Below are 24,532 nucleotides of genomic sequence, written 5' to 3'. Positions count from 1 at the left end.
TGCTGATGGTTAGCAGCCACCTTCTAATTGCTGTTTGTTCATATGTCTGTTCATGGTTTGATTGTACCTAATTATTCTTGAGTGATGTTTTCTTTTGGCCTGCATTTCTCTGGGAGGCAATGTGAGTACCGCAGAACTCCTCTGTGATGTAAGGTAAAGATGTAGGAGATGTTCTGTGTGTGTAAGTAGTGAGTAAGGTATGGGGCTTCATCTGCTGTATCTGCTAACAGTACTATGTACATGATTAAAAGAACGATTAGTGTACTAAATACATTAGAATGAATTATAGCATGCTAGGTGTGTGAGCCAGAAGGCTGGACTCCTTGAGTTCAGTAGAAAATTTTGCTTTGTGGTTTTTTATCTCTTTCTTTCCCGTAAGGCTAGGAACTACATACAGCGCTTTTGTACGGCATCTTGTAACTTTAGCAAATACCTCTTCACAGAAATGGAACAGTCAGGTGGAAAATTCCTGTCGGGGAAGTGCAAGCCTTCCTCGTCCCACGAGGAGCGGGCTGTGGAAACCAGCCTCTCTCTATGTCTAATCAGACCTAACACGTGTAGCGCCAGTGACATGCTAATAAAACTGTCAGCCCTCGGGACCAGTAATTTACACCCGTGTTTTTAGATTCTCTGTAAGAAAAAAGAAACTCTGCTTGTGGATGAAAAATGACGTGTGAATCTGTAAGGCTAGGCTGAAAAGAAGCAGATGCTGACATTTCTAGAGTTAATATTTTTGCCTTAAAAACATATCTGTCATCAGCCTCCACTTATAAGAGTGGAGGAGCACTTATCTAAATAAACATGGCAGCTCTTTTATATGATGGGTCTGTTTTTTAAATAGTAAAAAATCTTGTATCATTTTGAAAGGTATAGCTGCCATTAGTGTTAACTTACAATAATAGGTTGGAGTGTGTAGCTGTTCTCTGCTTTAGAATAATTTCAAATGACGCTTTCTCACATTATCAGAGAACCTCCCTGCAAGGCCAGCACGAGTAGAGGGAAGGTTAATAACTGGAAGTGCACACGGCTGAGAATACTGTGAATGCTGAAAGCTTGCTGAGGAGAGAGTTCTGGATTGTGATCTCAGGAGCATGTTAAAAAAAATGAAGAGTAGGGAAAAAAAGGCGAGAACTTTTGGAGAAGTAAATTATCAAAGTTCTCTGCCTGTGGGGTGAGGGTTACAGTATAAATAATTCACATTTTTTCAAGTGTCTTTGCTGTGCTAATTACCTTACTTCTTTCCAGTAGTTCAACAAATCCTCTGCTTAAAAATGTATGATTCTGTTTCCTACGGGAATCTTTAGTGAGTCACTTTACACTGATTTTTAAGACCATTTTACATCATTAGGCAGGTACAAAGGAGGCTTAACAGGGCCAAGGAGAGACCTACACTTGCAACCAAAACCAAATTTTATTTGCTTGCTTGTTATCTCTCTTAGGGACTACTAATGGCTTTTGATGATAAGGCAGTAAGCCAGATACGAGAATGCATTATAATTTGCATTTCCAATTGCATGTGATGTGACCCCCATTCTTAGTCTTAATATGATGCAAGTATTTTCTGAAATGTAAAATGCAGAAAGATCTCCCTGTGTGAGAAGTCCCAGAATGTGAAAAAGTCTTCCTTTGGGATATGTGCCCTCTTCATTAGGCTCTAGAAATATACTCGTTTTTTTGTAGACGACCTGATGGTTTCATATGGATCTTTTCATTTTTGACTGCTCAGTGATGTTGCTTTATGAAGAGTGCCTTCTCCTTGGGCTGCGCCTCTACTCTGAAGCGCTTTGGTTAGCAGAATGTTATTGGAAAGGTGGATAGAAGTGTTTCCAACTCCTCTGGCAGTCTTTTTGAATGAAGTTGGCCACATGCTGTAGCCTGAACGCGACCAGTATGTATGGCCTCGCAAAGAATTTAGATATAAGGCTATCCGGTTTGTGAGTGTCATGTGAGCTTAGCTTGGAGGTAAGTGCCAAGCTGGTTGGTTTGCCATGATGGTGCTGATTCAGAGCAAGAACAACAGCAGGCATTTAGGCAGGTGGCAGAAGAGCTGACCTGGCCAAAATATAGCCAGCCCTGCTATGCTGTAGGTGCCTAAATGGTTATACTTGTATTTCTTTAGGTTCTACATCATGCCTAAGCTTGTCCCCTGAGGAAGAGGAGAATAAAAATGGAAGAAAAGTCATGGGAGACCTGAGTGTACGTCATGGTCCATGCAGGGGTGTGGAGGAGGAACAGACTTCTTAGGGTTTCATCCACTTTCCCCATGCATGTGCAGGTGGTTTGCAAGCTAGGAAGGAGGGAAAAAAACGTGATTCCTCTCTCAGTCTTGCTAGCCAGGACTGCGAAATGTCAGAATTTGCTGCTGATGCTTCTGTAAGTCATTACCCCTGGAGGAAGGAGGAAGCGGTAGAGGAACTGTGACTTGTAAATGATTCCTAATCAAAGTGCTTCCCAAGGCTATTCCTGGAGAGCTGCAGATTCCTCAGCACCCCTTTCTCAGGCTTGCGTTTAAGACTAAAACGTGTTACTTTCCCTTGATTACAAGCCGAAGTGTGCTCTACCCTGGAGTAGAGCCAAGCTGTGTCTGCAGGGAGGGATAGCTCTAGGTAGTACAAAGCGGTGGAATTGTACCCTGTGGTATTAGGGATGTTACAATAGATAAGTACCGTTGGCCTACAGCAAGTCTAATCCTACACCGTTTGAGGTAGACTGAAACTGCCCCTGTGCCTGTTTCACTGTAGGAACAGTTTCATAACCTATTGGTTTCATAAAGGTAGCCTAGTTTTCCTAGAACTTTATTTCCAAGAAATCCTCTGAATGAGCTGCAGTTTAGCACTTTGTCTTGCTGAAGTCTGCATAACACTTTGAAGTATATTTTTAACTCTCTTTGCTAAGTGCTTAGGACAAACAGGATCTCCTGTTAATGAAAACCTTTGATGGATGCATTAAGGAAGCAGTGTGTATGTAATCCTGTATTTCCTGAGGTTACTTCAGCAGTATACATGGAGCATAACATTTAAGGAGGGTGCATGCGTGTATAAAGGTCTTGTAAAAAGCCAGAAGTAGTGTCCTTGCTACTGCTACAACAGTATGATTGATTTTACCATGGATGTTCTACAGATATCGGTGTGCTTTATCATCAAACCTTCAGGCAAGGGCATCCATAAATTGTAGAAACAGCCAGTGAAGGATTAAGTTTTGGCCTCTCCAATACCTCATTGCACTGAATCACTGAAGGAGGTTTGTTCTCTCTGTGTGTGAATGGAACAGGGATTTGGTGTGGGCTGTTCTGGTAGGTTTTGACCTAGTAACAACTTTTCCAAATTCAGGTGTGTAGGCACCTTCTAAATTGTCTGCTCTTTTCCTCTTCCAAGAACAATCCATGTTGGTTTTATTCATGACCTTGTTTATACATTTGCACCTCCAAAAAAGGAAGCTTCAAACCATGCAATGAAATGAAGTTCATGTTGTCTGGAAGAAAGTATCCGCACTGCTGAAAATAAAGCCTTTATTTTGTATCTAAATGCCAGATGTCAGAATTTGGGTGTTTGGAGATTTAATTCACTCGAGTCTTGCAATTTAGTCCTGCAGATAACTTAAGGCGAATTATTTAAAATTATTGCTCTAAGGCGAAGCTGTGCGGATACATCTGTCGAGTTTCTTGTCGTGACCAAGTATTTTAAAGAATGATGATGAAGTGAGAGTCAGAATTGTCACCTTTCTCAGGACCACAATGGTACTAGTATTCTGCGTGTGCAAGAAACACGCTGGGGACACTGGAAGGATTTAATAACTGTGTATCTCTGCGAACAGGCTGTTCAGAAGGAAAAACCCTTCTCAGAAGGGAGGCCAGAACTGTGCTGTAATGTGGGAATTGGAAGTGGGGGTGAAGGTAGTCGCTGATAGCTGCCAAAGTTGTGGGGTTTATAGGAGTGCCATTGAGCGTAGGGCATAGCAAGAAAAGCTTGTAAGGTAGTATCATCAAGCTTATGCTACAGAAAAAGAAAAAATAAAAAGAGGAAAACCTTTGTGCAAGTTTATCTTGTGAATAGCAAGTGCTATTTCTGTAAGTACATTGTGGCAGTGACTATCATTTTGCAAGCACTGGGTTAGGACTTTGAAATGTTATGCAAATGTACTGGTGGCGTATACACAACTCTACACCCACTGGACTGTGCTTCATGTGTTCTTGATGCCAATGAAAACAGAGCAGCCTCCAACTGATTCAGGGGAAAAGTCACGGCTGCAAGAAGCCAGGACCTGCTCTACAGAGCTACTGCTCTGCTTCTGATAACTGAAGTTAGGAAAGTCCCTTGGGTTTAACCCTAACTTTCTTATTATCTGAGGTGGACACGAATAAGCTGAAGAAGCTTGTTAGTGGTTTTTAATAGTTTTTCTGGCCACAGTTTCCAGCATAATATGTTTTATTGCATTTTTTCATAGAAACAGTTCTTTTTAGAAGAGAAATAAATAATCATGTGGCTCACAGCAGAGCTTCCATAGTCACTGGAGACCTCTGGTGTAACAGCTAAATTAATCACAAATAGCTGAACTCTGTCCTGTAGCGGCATGCCAGAACTATTTCCTTGCCAGTGCCTTTGCTTCCCTTCTGCTGTCCCCACGAAGCTGCTGCTCTTTACCCCCAAGCTGGTGGAGAGCTCTGCCCTTTCTGCAGTGCGGGGCTGCTATTCCTGCTTACGTGATTATCTTGGCTCATTTTTCACCATTGCCCTGCGCAACTTCTGGGGCTTTTCAAAATGCTGTCATCCAAAGCGGACTGAAAATCAATGGAAAGACTCCCACTGATTTGTATGACCTTTGATGCAGTCCTTACCTACATCCTGCCTTAAAATCCACCTCTTCCACCAGGTGTATGTCTTCTAACCTCCAACACTATAGAAAGGCATCACACTATAGCGAGTGCTGTACGGCACTAGATCCCTATCCCTGTTTTCCCTAGCAGCATTCGGAGAGATGACTTGGCACTGTTTAAGTGTGCCCTGTGCAGCAACTGGCAGGGAGATTAGCGAGGGAAGCGTAACCTATAGAAGGATATCTGGCTTATAGGAAACACCAAGACATGTGTGGAGAGTACATGTAGTGGTACCTGTGGTTGCAGCATTTCTATTAAGTAGCTCTCTGTTAATGAAGAGCTAGTTTTAGTTTCAGAAGTCTGAAGCCCTTTGCTATTACTGCCGAGCATGGACTATACAAGGTGCAGTGGCAGCAATCAGTTTAATGAGACCTGCAGTAAGGAAGAGAGTTAGATTAATAAGTATGTGAAATGGCAGCAAGTGTTGGAGGTGATGTGAAAGGATTCAGACTAGAGGAAAAGCTGAATCTGAGATGCTGGCCCATCATCTCTGTGCTGAAAGCAAGAACTAACCTGCAATGTAGCATTGAGCATTGTCAGTGAAGCTGACAAAATGAAGATAACTTTTTAGATACTCTTACAGGGAAAAAAATTCTGAGAAGTGATGCTCTGTTGCTTGAAATAGTGCCTGGGATAATTAAACAGCCCACAAAGGTGTTTGGGGTGCAGTGCGAATCCAGACAACTCTGAGCTGTAGAGAGAAACTTGATTATTTTTTTTTTTAAACTCACTATCAACGAGCAGAAGGAGGAAAAGGCACTTACATTACAGAGTTGAAAGCTCTGCCTTCTGCATGTAACTTTAGAGACATTAAAGAATACGTAATAAAAGACAGAATAATTTGTGGGACACATTATTTCTGCTTGCAGGAGAGATTTGTTGAGAGAAACAGATCTTCCCCTGGAAAAAGCCTGAGTTGTTGAAGTGTGCAGGAGAAGGATCAATAAAATAACAGCTCCCAAAGCAGAACAAGTACGTGGGCTCCAGCTGAAAGCATCCAGCACTCAGGGTAGTTGCAGGCCAGTCTGGAACATGAGTATTGTGAATCCATGTAGGTATTGGGGAAAAAAACCCCAAACAAACAGGAAAGACAGGAAGAAAAATGCCTCATCTCATGGGAATGGTGCAATAGGTATGGGACACAGCCTGCCTTATGTCCCATTGCCCCTGCTAAACTAGGAATATTGTTCCAGGAGCAGCAGAAGTAACAAGGCTGTTTCGATAGATGTGTGGCCCTTGCTCCTTTATCTGCCCTAACTGCAATAGTGTGAGCTTTCCTCCAGCACCTCCATGACACGAGCACCAAGCAAAAGGCCGGAGGTCTGGGAGATGCTACCTGGATGCCCAGCTGCCTCCTAACACTGTGGGATGCTTTCTGGTGTCCCTTGTGGGAAAGAAATTGGGGGTTCTCTATTGCCTGCAGCAGTCCGGTTTTGACAAAACTTGTAGGAACTTAATGTCCTTGTCATTTTGATTTTTGCTCTTTTATCTCTATATACCTTTTTCAGAGGAGTCACTTGATCCTTTGTGGCTGGAGCTGATCAGGGATTCACAAGCTACAGGTGTGCCTGGTTTGTGCATGCATAAGCCTTCTTTCCTTAGGAAATCAGCCTGAAAGGGGAAAAGTACACACCGGGATTAAACCTTTCAAGGCTTCCAAGGGAAGAGGGGCTATTTACAACATCACTTTCAACAGAGCCAAGAGCTCAGTGCATAAGCCCTGGAGGGGAGGGGGCTGCTGGCTGTCAGCTGCTAGACTCCGCAGCTAGGCTATTGGGTCAGCAAGTGATTTGATTTCAGCCGGATTGTGAAGCCAGATGCAATATAATCCCAGCAACGCTTCTGTAAAGCGCTATTAGACCGGATAAATCTGACCAAGTGCTGGTTGCACCGAGTCCTCTGGCTGAGAGCAGAGCACCCAGTGACCTTCCCCAAGGAGCCCTTCTGCAGTTCCAGCAACTGTGAAATTTTAGGAGCAATGTCTCTGCCTGTGCATACTTAAAGCAAGCTACTGTGCGACCCAAGATTTCGTTTTCCAGAATGTTCCCTTTCACCCAAGGTAGTAAATACCCTGGTCCTCCACCTCCTCCTGTAGGAGAGTCGGTGCAAATCGTGTTTCAAAACTTGAAAGAACCAGGACCAGAAGCTCCCCGACAGTTCGATTTCAAAGTAGAGAGGTATACCCCAGAACAGCATGCTTCACTCTCTAGGTGGATGCTGTGATATTTCGGCAAACCCACACAGCACACCACTTCCCTCTGAAAAAGAGAAAATTTCTTTTCTTCATCTGAGCAATCCTAGGAAACGTGGCTCTTGAGAACTGGAATAGATGGCAAGACTGGATTGGATTGGCTTGGCACTTACACAAGTCACTTTGTACACATGGTATTTGGTTGATGGAAAGCATGGCAGTATTTAGAGACTTCATCCTACCCTAAATTACTAACTAATGGATAATTTAGTTAATTCCTCAGCAGCTGGATACAACCACATACAGATTAACTTCCAAAACAGGGAGGCTTTCTGGTTCCTGCTTTTAAGTCAAGATGTTCTAACTCTGTGACACTTTGCAACCACACTTGCAGTTTGCTAGGAGCTTGGGGATGTGAATTTATGTTAGATGGAGACAACTAATTGAACTTTCTTATTACTACAGGTTGTTGATGACACAAATAGTACACCTAACTACTTGTATCGTAAGGGTGTACATGGAGGGAGAGGTGGTAGAGTTGAACTCTTACCTGCTAGAAATTGGTGGGAGTTCTTTAGGCTTCTCTTGACTGTGTGAAGGCATGCCTTTGCTTCAGACTCAGAGAAAACAGTGGGAAAAGATAGTTTAAGAATTGTACCTTTGATTTGCCCAAGAGTTTGCTCTAGAAATTTATTCACGAGTCTTTCAGTTTACCCTTTATAATCTGTATAGATTTGGGGTAGTTTTTAAGACGTTTAAGACAATGATTTATATCCACACTAATCTGCATGATCTAGTTTTTAAAATGAAGGTGAGCTCTTTGGAGCATTTGCTGCACATGCAGCTCTTGGGACACCACTTTAGACTGTCATTAGGACCACTTTCTAAAACCTTCCTATAGCAGTGATATCTCAGAAAATAGGGTGTGAGATCTAGATCCAGAGTTTAAAAATCTAGCACACATAAGGCAGTGTAAGTACCTGCTGTTTTGACTGAAGCTCAAGATCTCCCTATTCTGAATTTTATCCGATACTTTCTGAAGAGGCATTTTTAAAATCCTAGTCTAGACAACAGATCAGGCTGCAGGGATGTGGGAAGCTCTGGCTTGTCTGTCTGTCTGTTTGCTGAACTGATTCATGTGCTGTTTGCTTTTATGCTGAGAACTGTTTTGCTACTTTGTGCACTTCCTAAATACTTTCTCCTTCCCCTGACCTTCCAGGGAACTCTCACTGTGCACGACATGGCTGTTTCAGGGATCCTGAAATACTGTGTAAGGGCGAAGGTACTCCCAGGGGCTGTCTGCCACATACTGCACCAGCATTTTTATAAGAATTGGGGAGCCTTTCATCAGATTTGGGAGAGAACACCTATTTTATTTCCAGATTAAAACCACACTCTAAATACGATATCCTCTCACTTTTGTGCCTGCACGTCAGGGACTGTATATCTGATTGTAAACTCAAGGTGTGGGTTTACAAGCATGTGATTCCAGGGACGTTTTGAAGATGTTTGCATAGTACTCATTGCTGACTGGTTTTGTATTTTTAGTACATGTTTGGGGGAGGTAGTGGAAGTCTTTACTATCACACCGTAGTTAATACGTCAGAGCTCCTGGTGACCAACAAGTGTATGCAAACCAATGCGCTACCCAATTCACGTAGGAAGCCTTATACACATCAGTGAATGTGGTGTAGTGAAATAGGAACTCTGGTATGCCTTAATCTTTTTTTTTTTTTTCCCAGAACAGTGATGATCATCGTTATCTGAATCTCAAATGATATGTCTATCTCTTTATCGGCAGATTTCTATTTGTTGCTTTTATGCCATTGCTGTCACAAAAATGGTAATATCTCTTAATATGTTCATGGTGGTTGTATTCACCTGCACTGTGCTAAAGCGGTTGAACACAAACAGCCGTACAGTTGTGTGTTTATTTGGCTTCTCTTGCCACTGGCACGGGGCAACTTGCTCAGTAGTGACCCTGTTGAACTTTCAAAGGTATTTTTCGTGCTGGTGGCATAAAGTCTTTATTCAAAACTGGAGACAACCTTGAACATCTGTCTTAGTTCTTACAGCAATCCCTGCTGAGGCTACAGCGTGCATCTGTCCTTGCTCTAAATGTCTGGAATACGTATCCTGGAGTTGAGAGAAATGCAATTTTGATATTTCTTTATAATTTTTTTTTCCTCCCTGCAAGGGTAGCCTCATTGGTAGCAAATGAAACCTTTCACATTTCTTCTAGACTGAAAGTTAAAAATAAATGCCTGCAATCCACTGTGGGCTGAATCCTAATGCCAGCACTTAGACAAAATATTCTGCAAAATAATGGAAATTTTACTTCTGTTGGAGGATTAGCAGAGTCTTTCAAGCACAAGGTGAACATAGGGCAAAACTAGGGAGGAATCTTTTTAAGATGATTTATAGCTTCACTAAAGCACAGAGATAAGGCCTGAAAGTGAAATGGAAAATGGAATGCCCACAAGAAACATGGCTCTTGATAATACTGAAGTTAACCTTTAACATTAAATAACAAGTCTATAAAATATTGTTAAGTTTAGACACACTCATTATCAGTAGCAAACAAATTGGGAATATGGAAACCTCTGTCCTCTTGAGATTTCATGAGTGCTTTCGAAATCTGCTTATTGCAAGGGCAGCTCTGCTAGTGGTGGTCACTGTTCTTGCCCTTGTGGTAGATGAAGCCTAAGGCTCTTGGAGATTAGTTGCAGCAGGCTCCCAACCTTTGGGGAGTTTTTGGACAAGACAGTTTTTTTCTGCAGACATTTTTTTCCTCTGTTGTAGCACGCAGGCTGCATACATGCTGTGCACCAGGGATGTGGGTAGCCTCCCCAGAAACTGCACTCTGTGCTTCATCCAGTGTCTCCAGCAAACTCAGCTGCAGTCTGGATGGGTGCGTCTCTCACCTCTGCCAAGTTCCTTGTGTCCTAATTGAACAGTGAAGTATCATAGTCGAGGTAGGAGCTTAGCAGATGTGGATGGATGGGTAGCTAGGCTAGCTCCGTGCTTTTGTTTTAGGAAAGACTCATTGTTTGTCTTTCTCAAAGATGGACCTCTCATGGGAGAGCTAGAAAGTGCTATTTCATCTTCCCCTCTCTTCTGTCTCTTGAGAAAGCTGCTGAGATGGGATGATACCTCAGTCCGTACCACTCCCTGAGCCGATGCCAGGGAGGCTCTTGCTTTGTTTTGCAGATTCCAGGTGGCAGCAGGAGCTACAGCGGTTTTGTTTGTCTCCAAGGTGGAAAGTGAATCTTTTCATTGCAGACTGTAGATTTTACAAAGTCCATTACCTCCAGAGGACTGTGGATTGCAGCAGCGTCCCCTGATTAAGGCTTCACGTAACTATCACTCGAGGATTTAGTCGCCTAGCTCTTGAACAGCTTTTCTCACAGGAAGCAGATGTCACTTGTGCTTTATTGGTCTGTGCTGGCTTCCAATTCAGGTTTGGTTTTACTGGAAGGTGTTGCATTGGACCTGGAATATTCTGGCTGCCTGGGAGATGTTATGCTTAACAAGAAAACGTGAGCTAAGAGCCCTAGATGTAATTGGGAGGTGGACGCGGCAAGGTGTTTACTGTGCAGTTCCTGCTCTGACTTAGGCCATCCAGAGCCAGTCTGTTTGCTCTTCGGATTTATTATTTTCCTTTGATTGTTTTTTTTGTTTGTTTTTGCTGTTGAACTTTTGTTGCACTGATTTTTCTACGCAGCTCTGTTCCATGCAATTTAAAGCACTGGCAGCACTAGCTAATCCTGCTTTGAAAGCTGCTATTCTGAATGCTTTGTAAGTTTTGAATTGCGATGACTAAGGCTTTTAAGAAAATGGAAATATTGTGTAGGTTTTGATATTTCCTTATAGTGCTCAACGAGCTATCTCTCTAACCTCTGTAGGGCAAGTAGAATTATTCTTACTTTAAGTGGTACAGGTTGATTTGTTTCAGACTGTTTTTGAACTTCACCCTAGCATGATATTCAAGCCTGGAAGAGCCTATCTGGGACAGCAGCAAGTTAGAAAATAGTTTGGTGTTAAAAAGCAGCGTTACAGCTCAAAGCAGGAGTAGCAGTGGGGTAGAGAGATGCAAGCAGACTTAGTTTTGTGTAGATGAGGGGCCAGTACACAAAGTTAAAAAGGGGATATAAACAGAAGGCTGAAAGGAAGAAATATTTCATATTATCCGTGGCATTTTGTATTTAAAAAGTTATCTATACAACAGGCTGCAAAGGCAATATCTCAATAATGTGCTAAGCCTGAGCTTTGATCCGATCTGTCAGAGAAGCAAGACTCCAGGGCAGTTCCACAGAGGCATAGGATACGTAAGTATTAAATACAGAAGCAAGGGTGCAACAAAGGACCTGTGCCCACCATGTGTTGGAGCACTGCTTTATCTTCCATGGATGTATCCCTGATCCTGTCACCAGGCTAGCTGAAGACTCCATACCCTACTTTCCCATTTGCTGAATTGTCACCGAAGTTTGAACTTTGTCTTCTCTTAGCCTTTTTCCTTGGGCTGAATGATGGCACTGCTTCAGAAAGTCCTCCTTTAGTATTTTCTTTTTCATTCTGCACCTGTGTCTCTTCTCACAGAGCTATTCCCTGAGCATCATAAGGAACATCAGTGAAGAATTAATTTAGTTTTGTCATGTTTCTAGTCTGACCTTTAATTTAGAGCAGTCATTTCAGTCTACAATAAACTCTGTGTTCCTACACACCGCAGTGAAAGAATTACGAGCAGTCCTTAGCCATGTGCTTTCAGGATGCTTTGGTAGCCCCGTGGGACAGGTAGACTTCAGTGCCTGAAAACTTATTATAGAACGGGGGTACAGTCAGTACGTTATTTTGTGTATAGTAGTGTATATGTGAGTCTGCTTTTACATGATTCACTGAGGCCATTAGGAGTGGAATGGCATACCATCATTTCAGACATAGAGCTCTTCGAAATGAACAGCTCTTTCCATCTTTCCCCAGGGACCCCCGAGAGGCATCCAATGTGTAGGTGGGAGGAGACTGTTCATAAGTCTTCCATCACAGCATCCCCGAACACAAAGCTTATTGTTGGGATGAGCCTGCAGCTCTGAGTGATAAATAGGGCAGAGCAGTTGGATGAAAAGGGCTGACCTCCATTGCTAAGACAAAGGTGGACTGATTTTTAAAGTTTAACAACCTAGACCTCTCTCATGAGCATGTGGAGCACATGTTGGTAGAGGGTCCAGAGCTAAACTCAGTGTGCTATAAGCACAGTGAAGTAATCAGGCAACAGAGCAGAATGAGAACAAAGATCTCTTTTGACTGACTTAATCTTAGACATATATTCTGTGCTTTTTTCTTTGCTGTGCTTTTTACCTCTCTCTGTTTCTGATATTCATTGATACACCAGGTATAGCCAGTCCAGTTTGCTTGCCCCTGCCCCCCCCCCTTCACTCTCAAAATTTCATATACCTTCTTGATTTTCAGTCCTCTGAAAAAAGCAGACCTTCTGGGTTTGCATAGTTGGACTTTGGAGGCTAAGAAGAATGTGCTTTCTTAAGTGATTTTGGCTTATTTGGCTTCTGAGGTCATGGACACAGTGGAAGAACACCTGCTCTCATCTTGCTTCAGCACTTAATCCCTGTCCCAGACAAGCCTAGAAGGGCATGGCACAGGAGGTGAAGAATAATGTAAAAAATTGCTCAATAACTTTTTTTGAACATCCGGAAAGGTTCATGGATAATGGTTTTATTCTCCCTGGTTTTCTCATATCCACACCAAGAAATAAGACAGAAAGACACTGTTTCTTCAACTATTACATTTATTGCTTGAGAGGATGAAAAAATACGAATAATCCAAGGTCTCTGCAAGCAACGTAGAAAGTGTCGAAGGACAGTTGTACACATTCCTTTTATGCCTGATGCAAGCAGAAACTTCTGTTGGCAAATACTGCTTTGGCTAAGGCTTTTCAAGACTTGTTACCAGTCTGTGAGAGTGTGTGCACATCTACTTGACATTTTGCTTAATTATTTTTTTTTTTCTAATGGAGCCTGTTTTCTTTCAGGGTGGCAGGACACAGTGCATCCAAGAAGTCTGCCCCATTCTTTCATGTCCCCAGCACCTCAGTCACCTTCCTGCTGTTTTAGTGTTGCCCCAAATGCTTAGGTGAGTGTTTTTTTTAACCCTGGGAATTTGGTAATTAATATGATATGTTTTTGTGTAGTGTCTTTTATACCAGTATTTCACAATACTGGTAAATTCTGGGAGGTGACAGAGGCAGTGTTGCTCAGTGGAGTTTATAATCTGCAGGTTTAAACAGGTAGCGGGGGTCAGCGTGTAGGGGTTGTGATGGGTGGTACTAAGCAAGCAGCCGCAGAAGAGCATTTGTGCATAGACCAGTTGTCTTGCTTATGGAGACAAGTACAGAGATGTTTCGCACCTTCATTACATGGTTCACAAAGGAGATTGAGGCGGGGGGAAGTGTTTGTTGGAGTTTTCCACAAGATAAAGGGCTTACCCTCTCATATTTTTATGTAAGTGTGCATTTGCATTCTTGATTTGGAGGAAATGCAGGTCAGAGAAAACTTCTGGACTGAAATTGCATTCTTAGAAGCTGTAGTCAGAAAGGCCAGGGACCCAGGAGTCTGCCTCATGGTTGCCTTCTTAAGGTGGAATCATAGTTTCAGCCAGGAATATTTTCAATTACATCTTTCCAACACATTTTAAAGGAGTAAGTCAGAGACCTCTAAGAAGGCCTAGTTCTTCCAAGTCATGTCAAGGAAGGCAGTGACTTTTGAGAGTCCTTATTTTGCTCTTACCATGCCCACAGATCTCACAGGTTAACACGCCTCAGCAAGTGTCCGTCTATTTCATAAACGAGGAGCACTTACATCCTACCAAGTAAATTAGCTTTAACTTGGTCTATGAAGTTATAACCAGGTTTGGAAAATTTTCAGAGCTGCTAACCCTGAGTTCTTCAACAGAAACTTTTTGTCATTTTGACTATATCTTTACTGTGACTCAAAGTCTGTTTCTAGGGCTAGATTAGGGATACAGAGAGGTCTGACCTCAGAGGCAGCAAGCCATAGAGAGTTCCAGCTTTTCATAATACTTAACATTTTTGACTGCTTGAAATAAACTTGAGTTTATTTATTTATTTGCTAATTAAGAAGTGCTAGAGATAAATATCTGCTTGAAACATTTAACTGCAGCACCAGAGAGTAATACAGTAGAGGAATGAAATGGAGAGGAGAGCAGTCCAAAAGGCTGAGCTTCTATTTTGGCTGCGGACATTTTTCCTTTTTCTTCTGTAAACTCCTTTTGTCCTCTCCAACCCATGCTTTTCCCAACTGAACATTCTCCTCCTTGATCTAGGCATTCAAAACCCAGCTTTAATTTCTGACTGCTTTGTGAGGCTTTTTCTACAGATTATTTTTTTCCCCTCTTAGAAATGTCTGTAAATGAGTTCACTAATAATAATGATTTTCATTTTACGTGGTCTTCTCTCTAAAGCATGTCGTATACCTGTGAATAGATGCTGTCTATTCACAGGGAAGTGTTGAAAGTTTTGGAGTGGAGGTAGAGCGATGGGATGTGTAGCATACTGCATGGCAGTCAGGAAAGAGAAATGTTTTCAGGGATGCTGAGGCATGGTTTTTAAAGTATCATGTGGAGGACCTCCCTGCAATTGAATTCCTGATACTCAGTGTATATAGCTTAGAGGAATGCTGTGGACTCTACTGGGACTTGAATTATTAGTTTAACTAGGGGTTATGAGCCAGCAAAACCAACCATTAAGCCAATATCTTCACCACTACATCTTTTAAAGTGGTAGCTCCTTTGTCAGTGGTTTTTTACCAACTATTTGAACTGGGTTGGCCACCTGGAATTGCGCTGGGTGGTTTGCAAGGCATGGCAAGAGAGTGAGAGAGAGAAAACTGGACTTCTGTTCACTTGCTGACATAAGTTATGTGATTGAGGTCCTGGCCCCACATAGAGCAGTAGAAGTGTTGTTACAGGCGGGACTATGGCTAGGCTTTGCCCGTAAGTGGTGCATGGATGTAGAGCAGTTCCTTTTAGGGCTACTGAGCATCTTCAGCTGATTTCATATGTCAGTGCTGCAAGAGATGTTAAGCCCTTTCAGAAAGAGGCACATTCAATAAAAGGAAGGCTGGTTATGCAAGCACAGATTAGTCCAAGGTAGCTAATTTGCAAGAGAGAGGTGTTCAAATTGTGTCTAACTGAACAGTATCAATTATTTCTTAACTTTTGTTTAATAGTTATTTTAACATTAGATTTGTAAAAACTCAAGGCTAATCCAATGGATTTTACTGTGTCGTTATCCTTTTGTTTGCTTATATCGCGGAAGAAAATGGAACCTTTTTCTTTTAAGCGGTTCTGCATTTGTCAAGAATTATTGAAAAGGGAAGGAATTACAGTATGCCAAGGCCTAGTGGTTTGAGAGCGAAAGTATTGGCCTAGCGCTTAGTGACCTCTTGTACGTACTTATAGTGGCCATTCCCGCCTCAGAATTGATGCCAATTTAACATCAGACCTCAGAAATTATAAACCAGGAGACTGGTAGCCACTCATAAAAGAACTTATTAATTGGCTGCCACCGAAAGTAAACAGGGGAAGGTATTAAAAACCAGGAAGATAAGCATAGTGTTTTTGTAAAGAGCTCATGTTTATGCATCGTAATGGTCACTTGTTTAAAATAACCTACTAGGAAAGAAGCTGAGGAATAGAAGCTTGCAGAACTACAAAGTGTGTTGCAACTTGGATCTGAAAGTGTTTGCAGGATCGCAGGACTTCAGGAAGGGTTTGATATTGATACTGCCTTCCCTGTATAGTGCTTTAAACCTTGCCTTGCTCTCATGAAACCCAAATATTTTAAGGGTCATGGAAACTAAATATCTTGTGTTGCCCTCATTCTGCTCATAAATGATGCAAATGCCTGTATTTCTTGCAACCTTGTGTGAACGTGGTACACCAAACTATCTTAATGAGATGGGACACCACCTATGTTTTTTTTGCATCAGTGTTACTGGGTTGATTTAGTTTGGCTGCTCTGAACCCCTGAGGCAGACATGCTAAAACCAGTTAAGGCTGCTTTATTTGATAAGTTATTGTATTAAGTTTAAGACTGTTTAAACTAGTTTAAGTGTACCTACCCTAAGAGTTTGCAGTGCTTACTTTTTATTCCTTTAGCTGCACTGTGCACTTTATGATGAGAAGGAGAAGAAAGATTTTTCCAGTATAAACATGCCATAAGTCATACTTATATTCCCTCCCACGGTAGAATTAGTACAGATGAGTGTGTGCTAGAAGAACAGTGAACTATTAAACGTACATATTTTTTTCCCACCAAAATGGAAACACATAGCAAATGACACATTACACATGAATTTGGTCTGGTGACAATAAGCCCTACTATTTTTGTTGCCAATACGGCATCTTTTGAACCACATTCTGTTTCTATTACTGTTTGTTTATATTCAGGACAGAGGAAAGTGTTTGACCTCCCATTTGGAAGCTGCCTCTTTCACAGTAACGTGTATGATAATGGGTCCTCCTTTATTTATGACAACTGCACAATGTGTACATGCAAGGTAAGTCCACAGTGCTTTGGTATTCTGTGTTGCCGGTTGTGTGGCTTAGCAGTAATTTGTAGGGCTGTGGAACCGTAAACCCTGATACTGTTGTTCTTTGGCATCTTGTGTGGTCCCTGAGAATCTGATCTGAAGAGCGCTTGCAGTTGTGCTAGGAAAGTTTAAAAAGTTACCGATTGCCTCAGCTGAGACATGATGCTTGGCTCTGTGTGATGCAAAATGAAGTTACTCAGATTATGTGATCCTCTCTACATTTGCACTACAGTGGAAAAGGAGTTTCTTAATGGTGAATTACCACATCCGTGCTGAAGGGCAGTGATTTTTTTTTTTTAAGTTCCCCTGACATGACTGTGACCACTTGCAGTTTTGCACCTAGGCAAAAAAATGAAAGTGTTAACAAATCAGTATGATTTTGCAGGCCAACAGAAGTACAAGCTAGGCTTTAGCTTCACAGACCATGAAGGATTCCCTTAATCCATTAAATAATTTTTATTTCCTCTGAGCTGACCTACTCAAAGCAGATGGGCTGTAGTTTGGGTGGATGCAATGACTGAGCAAGCAGAAATATCGTGGTAAGGACACACAGGAGCACAGACATCTTGGCAATGATTTCATTATTCCCTTTTGTCCTTTTACCTAGGATTCAACAGTGATATGTAAGAAGAGGTGCTTACTTCCTGGTGAATGCAATAAAAACCAAGACCACTGCTGCAAGGAGTGTAGCTCTCGTATCTCTCCTGAGCAAGTGGAAGTGTGCAAGTTTGGCAATAAGATCTTCCAGGTAAAGTTTCAGGTGTGGCTCAAGAATAGATGCCGTTATAACAGCTGAAACAGCATGAGTTTATGGTAAATTAGTATTATGGGTGTTTTTAGGAGACTCCTCACCATCCTGGTTGATGATGGAACAACTCGGAGGCAAAGCTTTGCAAAATTTACCATCTGCTGTTTTTTTTCTGAGTTTGTGTAATTCTGCCGATACACAGCAGTTAAAGATTAGTTCCTCCTTGATGTGAGATGTTGTCTCCCTCTCCGTACACAGAGATTCAAGCTGCTGTTTCGAGACAAGTAATGTGTTTTCAGTAAGAGACAGTAATGCTCTGCTTTCCCAAACAAACACTAATATTCATGGAGAAGATATTCAGAGTGGTATGTAGGCTTTATCTGCTGAGCCAGAGTCCCTTCCATAGCTGAGCCAACAGGAGCTTTGCAAAGTTCATCTTGGCTGAAAGTTACTCGTCTTGATTTACTACATTTCATGTCTCTGCTAAGGACAGCACCCCTGGCATTTTGTATTGAGACAGCCATGTAGTAACTGTTACCTACTGCACTCTCACCCAATGTTTTCAAATCACAAGGGATTCCCTGCAGAACACTTCATCTATTGCTGAGACCCTGTTTGTTTTTCCAAGTGGTGCAGCTTTTTTCACACTGTGTCAGAAAAAGATTCTGTCACCTCATGGGCCATCTGTGAATTAAGAGACCCTTGAATCAGATCAAATCCTAAATCCTTTGTGAGTACTTGGTTTGCTCAGCCAAAATTGCTTCCCATTTATTCCATCTTTTGTGTACATAGCTGAAGTGTTTATTCTGGAAATTACATGGGAACCTACTGTATGCTGAGGCTATACTCCATCTGATTGGCACCTTCACACTGGTGCTATTGTGCTTCAGGAACAAATGCCTGCTTCTTAGGCACCCAACTAAAATATTCTGCTTCTTGTGAAGATTTTACTATATTACTAAGTATTATATGGAGTAAGAAAAAATAACGAGACAGTACACTCATTTCTGGCCTCGTGTGCAAAAAGGTAAATCCAGCATCGCTCTGTTGAAGTTAATATTCTAACACAGGTAGAACGGGCACAGTGAATGTGTTTTTGCACTCCTGTGCAAAACCAGCTGTGAGACAAAAAAACTGGGGTAGCTGCATGCAGTCAAATGTGGTATATTCTGGTACCTTAGCAGATGCTTGGAGAGTGGTCATTAGAGGCCTACAAGAACATGTACTGCATCAGGAACACCAGGCAATCGTAACACGGCCTGGAAAGAAAAGATAGAGGGGAGAGAGCCTTTGACCAAGCATGCTTCACTCAATAAGTTAGGTTCCTTGGCATTTCAGATTTATTATGTTTTTCTCTCTGGTTAGAACATCATGTTGAGGTGGGCACGTAATTGTTCACAGCTGTCTGGTTGGACTGCCTAGTCCCGTCAGGTCTATCCTCACTCTTCCTTCACAGCAGCCCTGTAAACAGAAAACATCCATATTTTGGCTCTAAGTGGGCTAGCACAAGACTATAAGTGGGTGAGACAGAATGTTTTAGGAACCACGCTTGGCAAACGCAACACTATGTAAAAAGGAGCCAGGGCAGTTCCACAAGCAATCCATCCCAAGTAAGTGGGGACAAGACCATGAGGCATATTTTGCTCTGCACCTAATACTTTGAGCCATACATAGACTATCTCACCTGCTCTGTGTTTGAGAAGTTCAGCACTGTATCTCTTCTAAACATTTTCAGATGTTTAGCAGATCAAGTATCTGTGAAAGTGCTGTAAGTAATCTGAATTAGAATTCATTATTCGACCATTCCTGCCCTAAGTCAAAATGATGCTGCATCTGGGAATAAATTCACTACATGCTGACATCTTAATCAAATACTTTCACGTGCAACAACTTAAAGACGTCACTCAACCCAATGAATCAGATTTTTCTAATTATGTGAGCTTAAATGAAAATTTGTGGTAGGTGTGATCACATATCAGACACATTCTGGAGAGAAAACAATGCAAATAGTCAGGACACTGATGAAAAATGCAAATGTGATTTGGTTAGCCTTGAAAAGATGAATTTCTGACCTGGAGGGCCAAAGGGAAGAAAACCCTGCTGGATTTGATCTTTGTCTTTAATCTGACTGGCCATGGGCAGACACCTCAAAATAATTTAGACTAAACAATGACACAATGCCAACAGGGAAAGTCATCCTTTCTTGTGCAATGATACATTGCTGAAATAGCTTCCTGTTGCCACCCCAGCTGATACTATATCATGTTCCCTCTTGCAGGATGGAGAGATGTGGTCCTCTGTGAACTGCACCATCTGTGCTTGTGTGAAAGGCAAGACAGAGTGTCGCAAGAAACAATGCATTCCAGTCAGCAGCTGTCCTCATGTAAGATTTTTTAAAGGAACAAAGCTTTCTTCTCTTTTTTTTCTCCACTATTATCTTTTTCAGTGTTTCTTGGAAGTATGTGCATGGCAGTGGGGCATGCAGATTGGAAGGAAGGAATCCTCTGGCATGTTAATTTAGGCTGGTGTTTCCCAAGTGTGCTAGTGCTACCCTCAATATGGGCTTCCCACCTCTGTCCTTGCTCTGAAGAGTCTGTGCTCCTTTTCTCCTCCTCCATTTAACTTTCTCTGTCCCAAGTATCTGCACTGGAACATCTCTTTCACTTATACTTAATAGCTTTATAGAGTGGTGAGATGACTGTGTTAATATTTCAAGAGCATGCACATTGTTAAGGCAAACCACAGGAGGTTGTTGCACTTGCATTTCTCAGTGCATGTGAAATGCGCTGGTTGAAAAAGTAAATTAGTCAAAGGAAAGCAAATTATTTTAATCAAGCCATGCTGCTTTCTCTAAGATTGCAGCCTGAGTGTTTTTTATTTGAAAGTCTGAAATGAACCCAAAGAGTGGTGTAATTGTAAATTTACTTAATCGCTTCAAAAATTAGCATTACTTGAAACCTTGAGCTAAAGCCAGCCTTTGTTTCTTGGATTTCTGTCACTGACAAATTATTTTGTTTTAATGGCTCAAGCTTTCAGAAGAGGGAGCTCTAAATAGCACCTCATGTAGGGGCAGATCTTTGAATAGACCTGCAGAAGAGAGCCAAGTCGTTAGCATTACACCTTCTCAGTGTTTCCTTCTCCATCCTGGAAGCCAGTGGGGAAAATATGAGTCACAGACACCTAGGTATAAAATTTTAAATGACAAACTCTAGTTTGTAAAATTTTATATGTGTAAACTTTTGACAGCCAGAAGGGATGGTAGAATAGAGAGTCTGTACCTTGGTGCTCCCTGTCCTGCTGTGGCAGTGGGCTGCAAGAGCAATGCCTGCATCTTCAGAAGAGGGGACATCCTCTTCCTGTCACTTTGGCACTCACTGCAGAGGGCAGTTCTCCTGTTAATGGGCATGCACGTGAGATGTCGCACACATCTTAGGAAGAGTGAACAAATGGAGCTGTTCTAGGAACCTGGTGTGGCTCATGGCAATCAGATTTGCTCCCTTCAAGCCATTCACAGTATAAGCAGGAGGTGAGAGCTCAGATTCTTCAGGTCTCTTCAAATTCTTTGTTGGCCAAGAACCTGTCACACACTGCATCTCATTTATATTTTCCCTATGCTGATGCATTTCAAACATTTAAGATGCTTCTGAGATCAAATAACTAATATGGCTTAATATAGATCTAAAGTGAAATACACCACTTCAGCAGTACCCGTATATAAATTTGAGCAGTGAGATGATCAGTTGAAGTGGCTTCTAAGGTGAAAATAGTGATGGGTAACAATTCACCATCTGCACTCCTGCGGCAGCATAACTGGCTGACTGAAGAACTCATTCGGTGCTGCTACACGATCTGCTCCAAGGTTAATGTGAAGTCCTAAACTGCCCTAGACCTCTGAGTTGAGTCCTCAAACAAGATCGAGTTCCCTAGGACTAAAAGACCAGCTTTGTTACCCTGCAGCACCATTCCCTCCAGTATCTAACCAGTCAGCCTGGTCCCTGCCTTAAAATGGAGTCTACAGCGAGCTGCATGCAAACCCATGCACAGGTACACATTACATTTCTGCTCTTCCAAGCTACATTGGAAGGACAATTAGGAGAAAGAATGTAAACTCTAGAGTGAGATTTATTTTCCTATTCCAAGTGGGTACCAAGTAATTTTAAAGCAAATAATGTATGCTAATGAATTTAAATCTTTTACTTTTCATCTGTGCTCCACTCTCTTTGATGAGATATTCTGTCACAAATCTATAAACATTAATTAAACACACCACATTATTCAAGATAAAGATATATTAGTGAGTCTGATACTGAAAGTCTAGATATCATGCACAGAGTTATGCTGCTGTCTCTGCAAACTGTAGGGGCCTGAGCTCCATTTCTTTTCTCTCTTCACAATATTTCTGGCAATGAGCAGTCTCTACTGACTATTGAAGGCTGCTGTGGAATAAAATGCTGTTTAGGATCCCTTAGGGTGTCAGACCACATAAAGTTATCTCATTAAAACTCTGTTATGATACACACAACTGAGTGTGAAGGGATTGAAGATTCATAGGAACTCACAATATTATTCCTTGGCTTAAATGCTTTACTGTGCAGTCCTAATACTCTTTGCATGATGTGGGGTTTTTTTTGTGATGGGACAATATTTAGTTCATCAAAATAGATTTGGACCAATTATTTCTTGAAAGGATGGGTTTCAAAGTGGTAATTCTGCAGAAATTTCCGAAACCGTGCAACCATTTATATTATTCAATGTGTTGGTGGCAGACTGACATATTTTTGAAGATTGTTTCTGCAATTTCTTTAATTTTCTTCATAGGGCTAGACACATTTCCCCGTTTCTTTTATTCTTCTCTTTTTTGGAGCATTTAATCCTGTACCAGTAATTAGAGGAAGTGTCTGTCTTAGCTTCTTTTCATCTGCAGCGGAGGCAATACATCTCACAAATTCGATCCCTCCTGTCATATTTATAGTAAAATCAGTCCTCCTTGGGCTTCTAGTGAGCCTTGTGGCTTGTGGTTTCTGTTTCTTACTTTCCGACTGCTGACTTCACATAGATATTCCCTCTCTCAGTTACCTGGAGTGTCAGCCCGCAAGGTGCGGTACATGCTGGCCCCCATCCAGCAAAACTATTAACCGTGTGTCCGGGCCTGCTGAAGTTAGTAGGCCCTCCATGTGTGCTTAAACTTAAACAGATGCTTAAATACTTTATAGAAAGGGAGTAATCTCAAATCTTGGCAAGACTGAGTTTCAGAGGTCCTTTAGACTTTTTCTTAACTAATTTGCGATTCACTTGCCCTAACCCTGCTCCAGCCTCTTTCTTGCCTTGTGCCATCTCCTTTCCCATTATCCATCCTTATAATTTTCCGCCTCACCTCCTGTCCTTACACCTTGGCATTCCCCACTAACAATGTAAACCTGTGGTAATGGTCAGCAGTCATGGACATGTCTCTTTTTGTATTGCTAGAGGAGAGCCTGGTGAATTTTACAGCATGCAGCCTTTTCAGAGCTCCAAGGCTGTGCAAAAGTTAATAGAATTAAATTCACGGCATGTGAAGTTCGATTCTGTGGGTAAATTTTGAACCCGTGAACTTCAAGTGAGTTGAAAATTTATTCAGAACATGTTCTCCCATCTCTAGCGCAGACTGCATTTAATGCTATACACATCTGTTATTATTACAAACAAAAAGTTGCTGTTTTTACTCTAATGCCAAATGAGGCACAAAAAAACAACAGCTGTTGCTATTGCACAACCAAACAACCTTCTTCCCCCCTGCAATTAGTCTTGCCTTAAAAAAATAGAAAATAAAAACCTCAGACATAAAATTGAAAACCTCATGAAAAAAGAAGAAAAATCCCAGAAAATAAATAGACTCAAATGTGGTCTGCTTATAAATATTCATAGGGAAAAATGGGATCACATCACTTAGCCCACTCCTAAGGGAACCCTCAATGCTAACGAACTCTTGCAGCACATGTTAGCAATAATGGGTTTCCTTATTCTACAAGACAAAAACAGGATCTCGGGCCAACATGGTGGGTCAAGTAACCAGCCTCAGCAGGCTGCCTTGGAGATTCCAATTTCACTTGAATTCTTGCCACTTCCAGCTCGGCTGATGATTTCAACTCTTTTATTGAAACGGAGAGGTAAGGCTATGCAGTGCAGTGTGTGGCATTGAACTGCACGTCTTCCCTTCGCACAAATAAGTGTTGCCAGGCTCCCCGTTTCTGTGCGTTTTTAACGGTTCCTCCTCTAAGGGGTTTTGTCCTAGCAGGTGCTTGGTAGGTCTCCCTGTTGCAGCCTGGTCCTCAGCTATTCTTTTTACTCTGAGGCCTGGTGGTCACACAAACATCTCAGCATTGCCCACACTGCCAGTGAAACTCTGATCCAGCCCTTTTCTCAAGTCCAGATGTGCCTCAAATCTGTTCACATGCAGTTGCACACTTAAAGACAAGCTTGCACTGAACTTTTATGCCCCGCAGATGATAAACTTAAGGGCACTCATCACCAAGCTCTCATTCACGCCATCTGGGTACATCAAGCACCAGCGCGATGGAGCACGCTCCACTCCAGTCTGCCGGCTGATATTTGGAGTTCATTTCTCCCCGTGCACATTGTCAAATCTTGGCAGGGCTGTAGGCAGAAAGCAAGGCGATCAGCAATAGGGCTTGCTGCCTGTGCCCGCTTCCCCGCTCTCTGCGTAGACCTGCCAACCTATTTCTTGTCTGTTTTCATGAGCTTTTCTGTGCTGTTGAGAGGGCAGAATAGCACAGCTCCATTTGCTTGCCCTTACTGGCCGTTCCTTGCTCACCTGCTTTGTTGGGAACAGGAGCAGTGGTCCCAGAAAGGGACTGTTGGAGCAAAGGGTCGGTGCCGGGGAGCAGCACAGCTCCATATGCCTCTTCCTTCCCTGTATGGGAATGCGGGTGAGCTCCAACATCACCGTAAGTTCTGTTATAACCCACGCCAGTTTTTGCTTGGAAAAACACATCGTTCAGTCTGAAATTTTCCAGGCTTATCCTCTAGCTTGACGGTTAGCTTTAGGGAACTTAAGTAAAATCAGATAGAACATCTTTTAATTCGATGAAGACTGAAAA

At 42.1% G+C, this 24,532-nt stretch overlaps 1 protein-coding gene across 1 annotated transcript in view; it reads left to right on the top strand.

The window, feature by feature from the left end:
* Window positions 1–24,532, top strand: part of LOC104165791 (BMP-binding endothelial regulator protein-like) — an 89,384-nt gene that overhangs the window by 4,291 nt on the left and 60,561 nt on the right. Inside the window, 5 exon segments of the mRNA XM_009705532.1 lie at window positions 13,108–13,188; window positions 13,190–13,208; window positions 16,545–16,654; window positions 17,295–17,435; window positions 19,714–19,818. Of these exon segments, the coding sequence (XP_009703834.1) occupies window positions 13,108–13,188; window positions 13,190–13,208; window positions 16,545–16,654; window positions 17,295–17,435; window positions 19,714–19,818 (456 nt within the window).

The sequence above is a fragment of the Cariama cristata genome, unplaced genomic scaffold (assembly GCF_000690535.1).
Source record: "Cariama cristata isolate BGI_N322 unplaced genomic scaffold, ASM69053v1 scaffold2838, whole genome shotgun sequence".
NCBI lineage: Eukaryota > Metazoa > Chordata > Aves > Cariamiformes > Cariamidae > Cariama > Cariama cristata.
The sequence above is the reverse complement of the archived record's forward strand: the minus strand, read 5'-3'. Positions and strand labels throughout refer to the sequence as shown.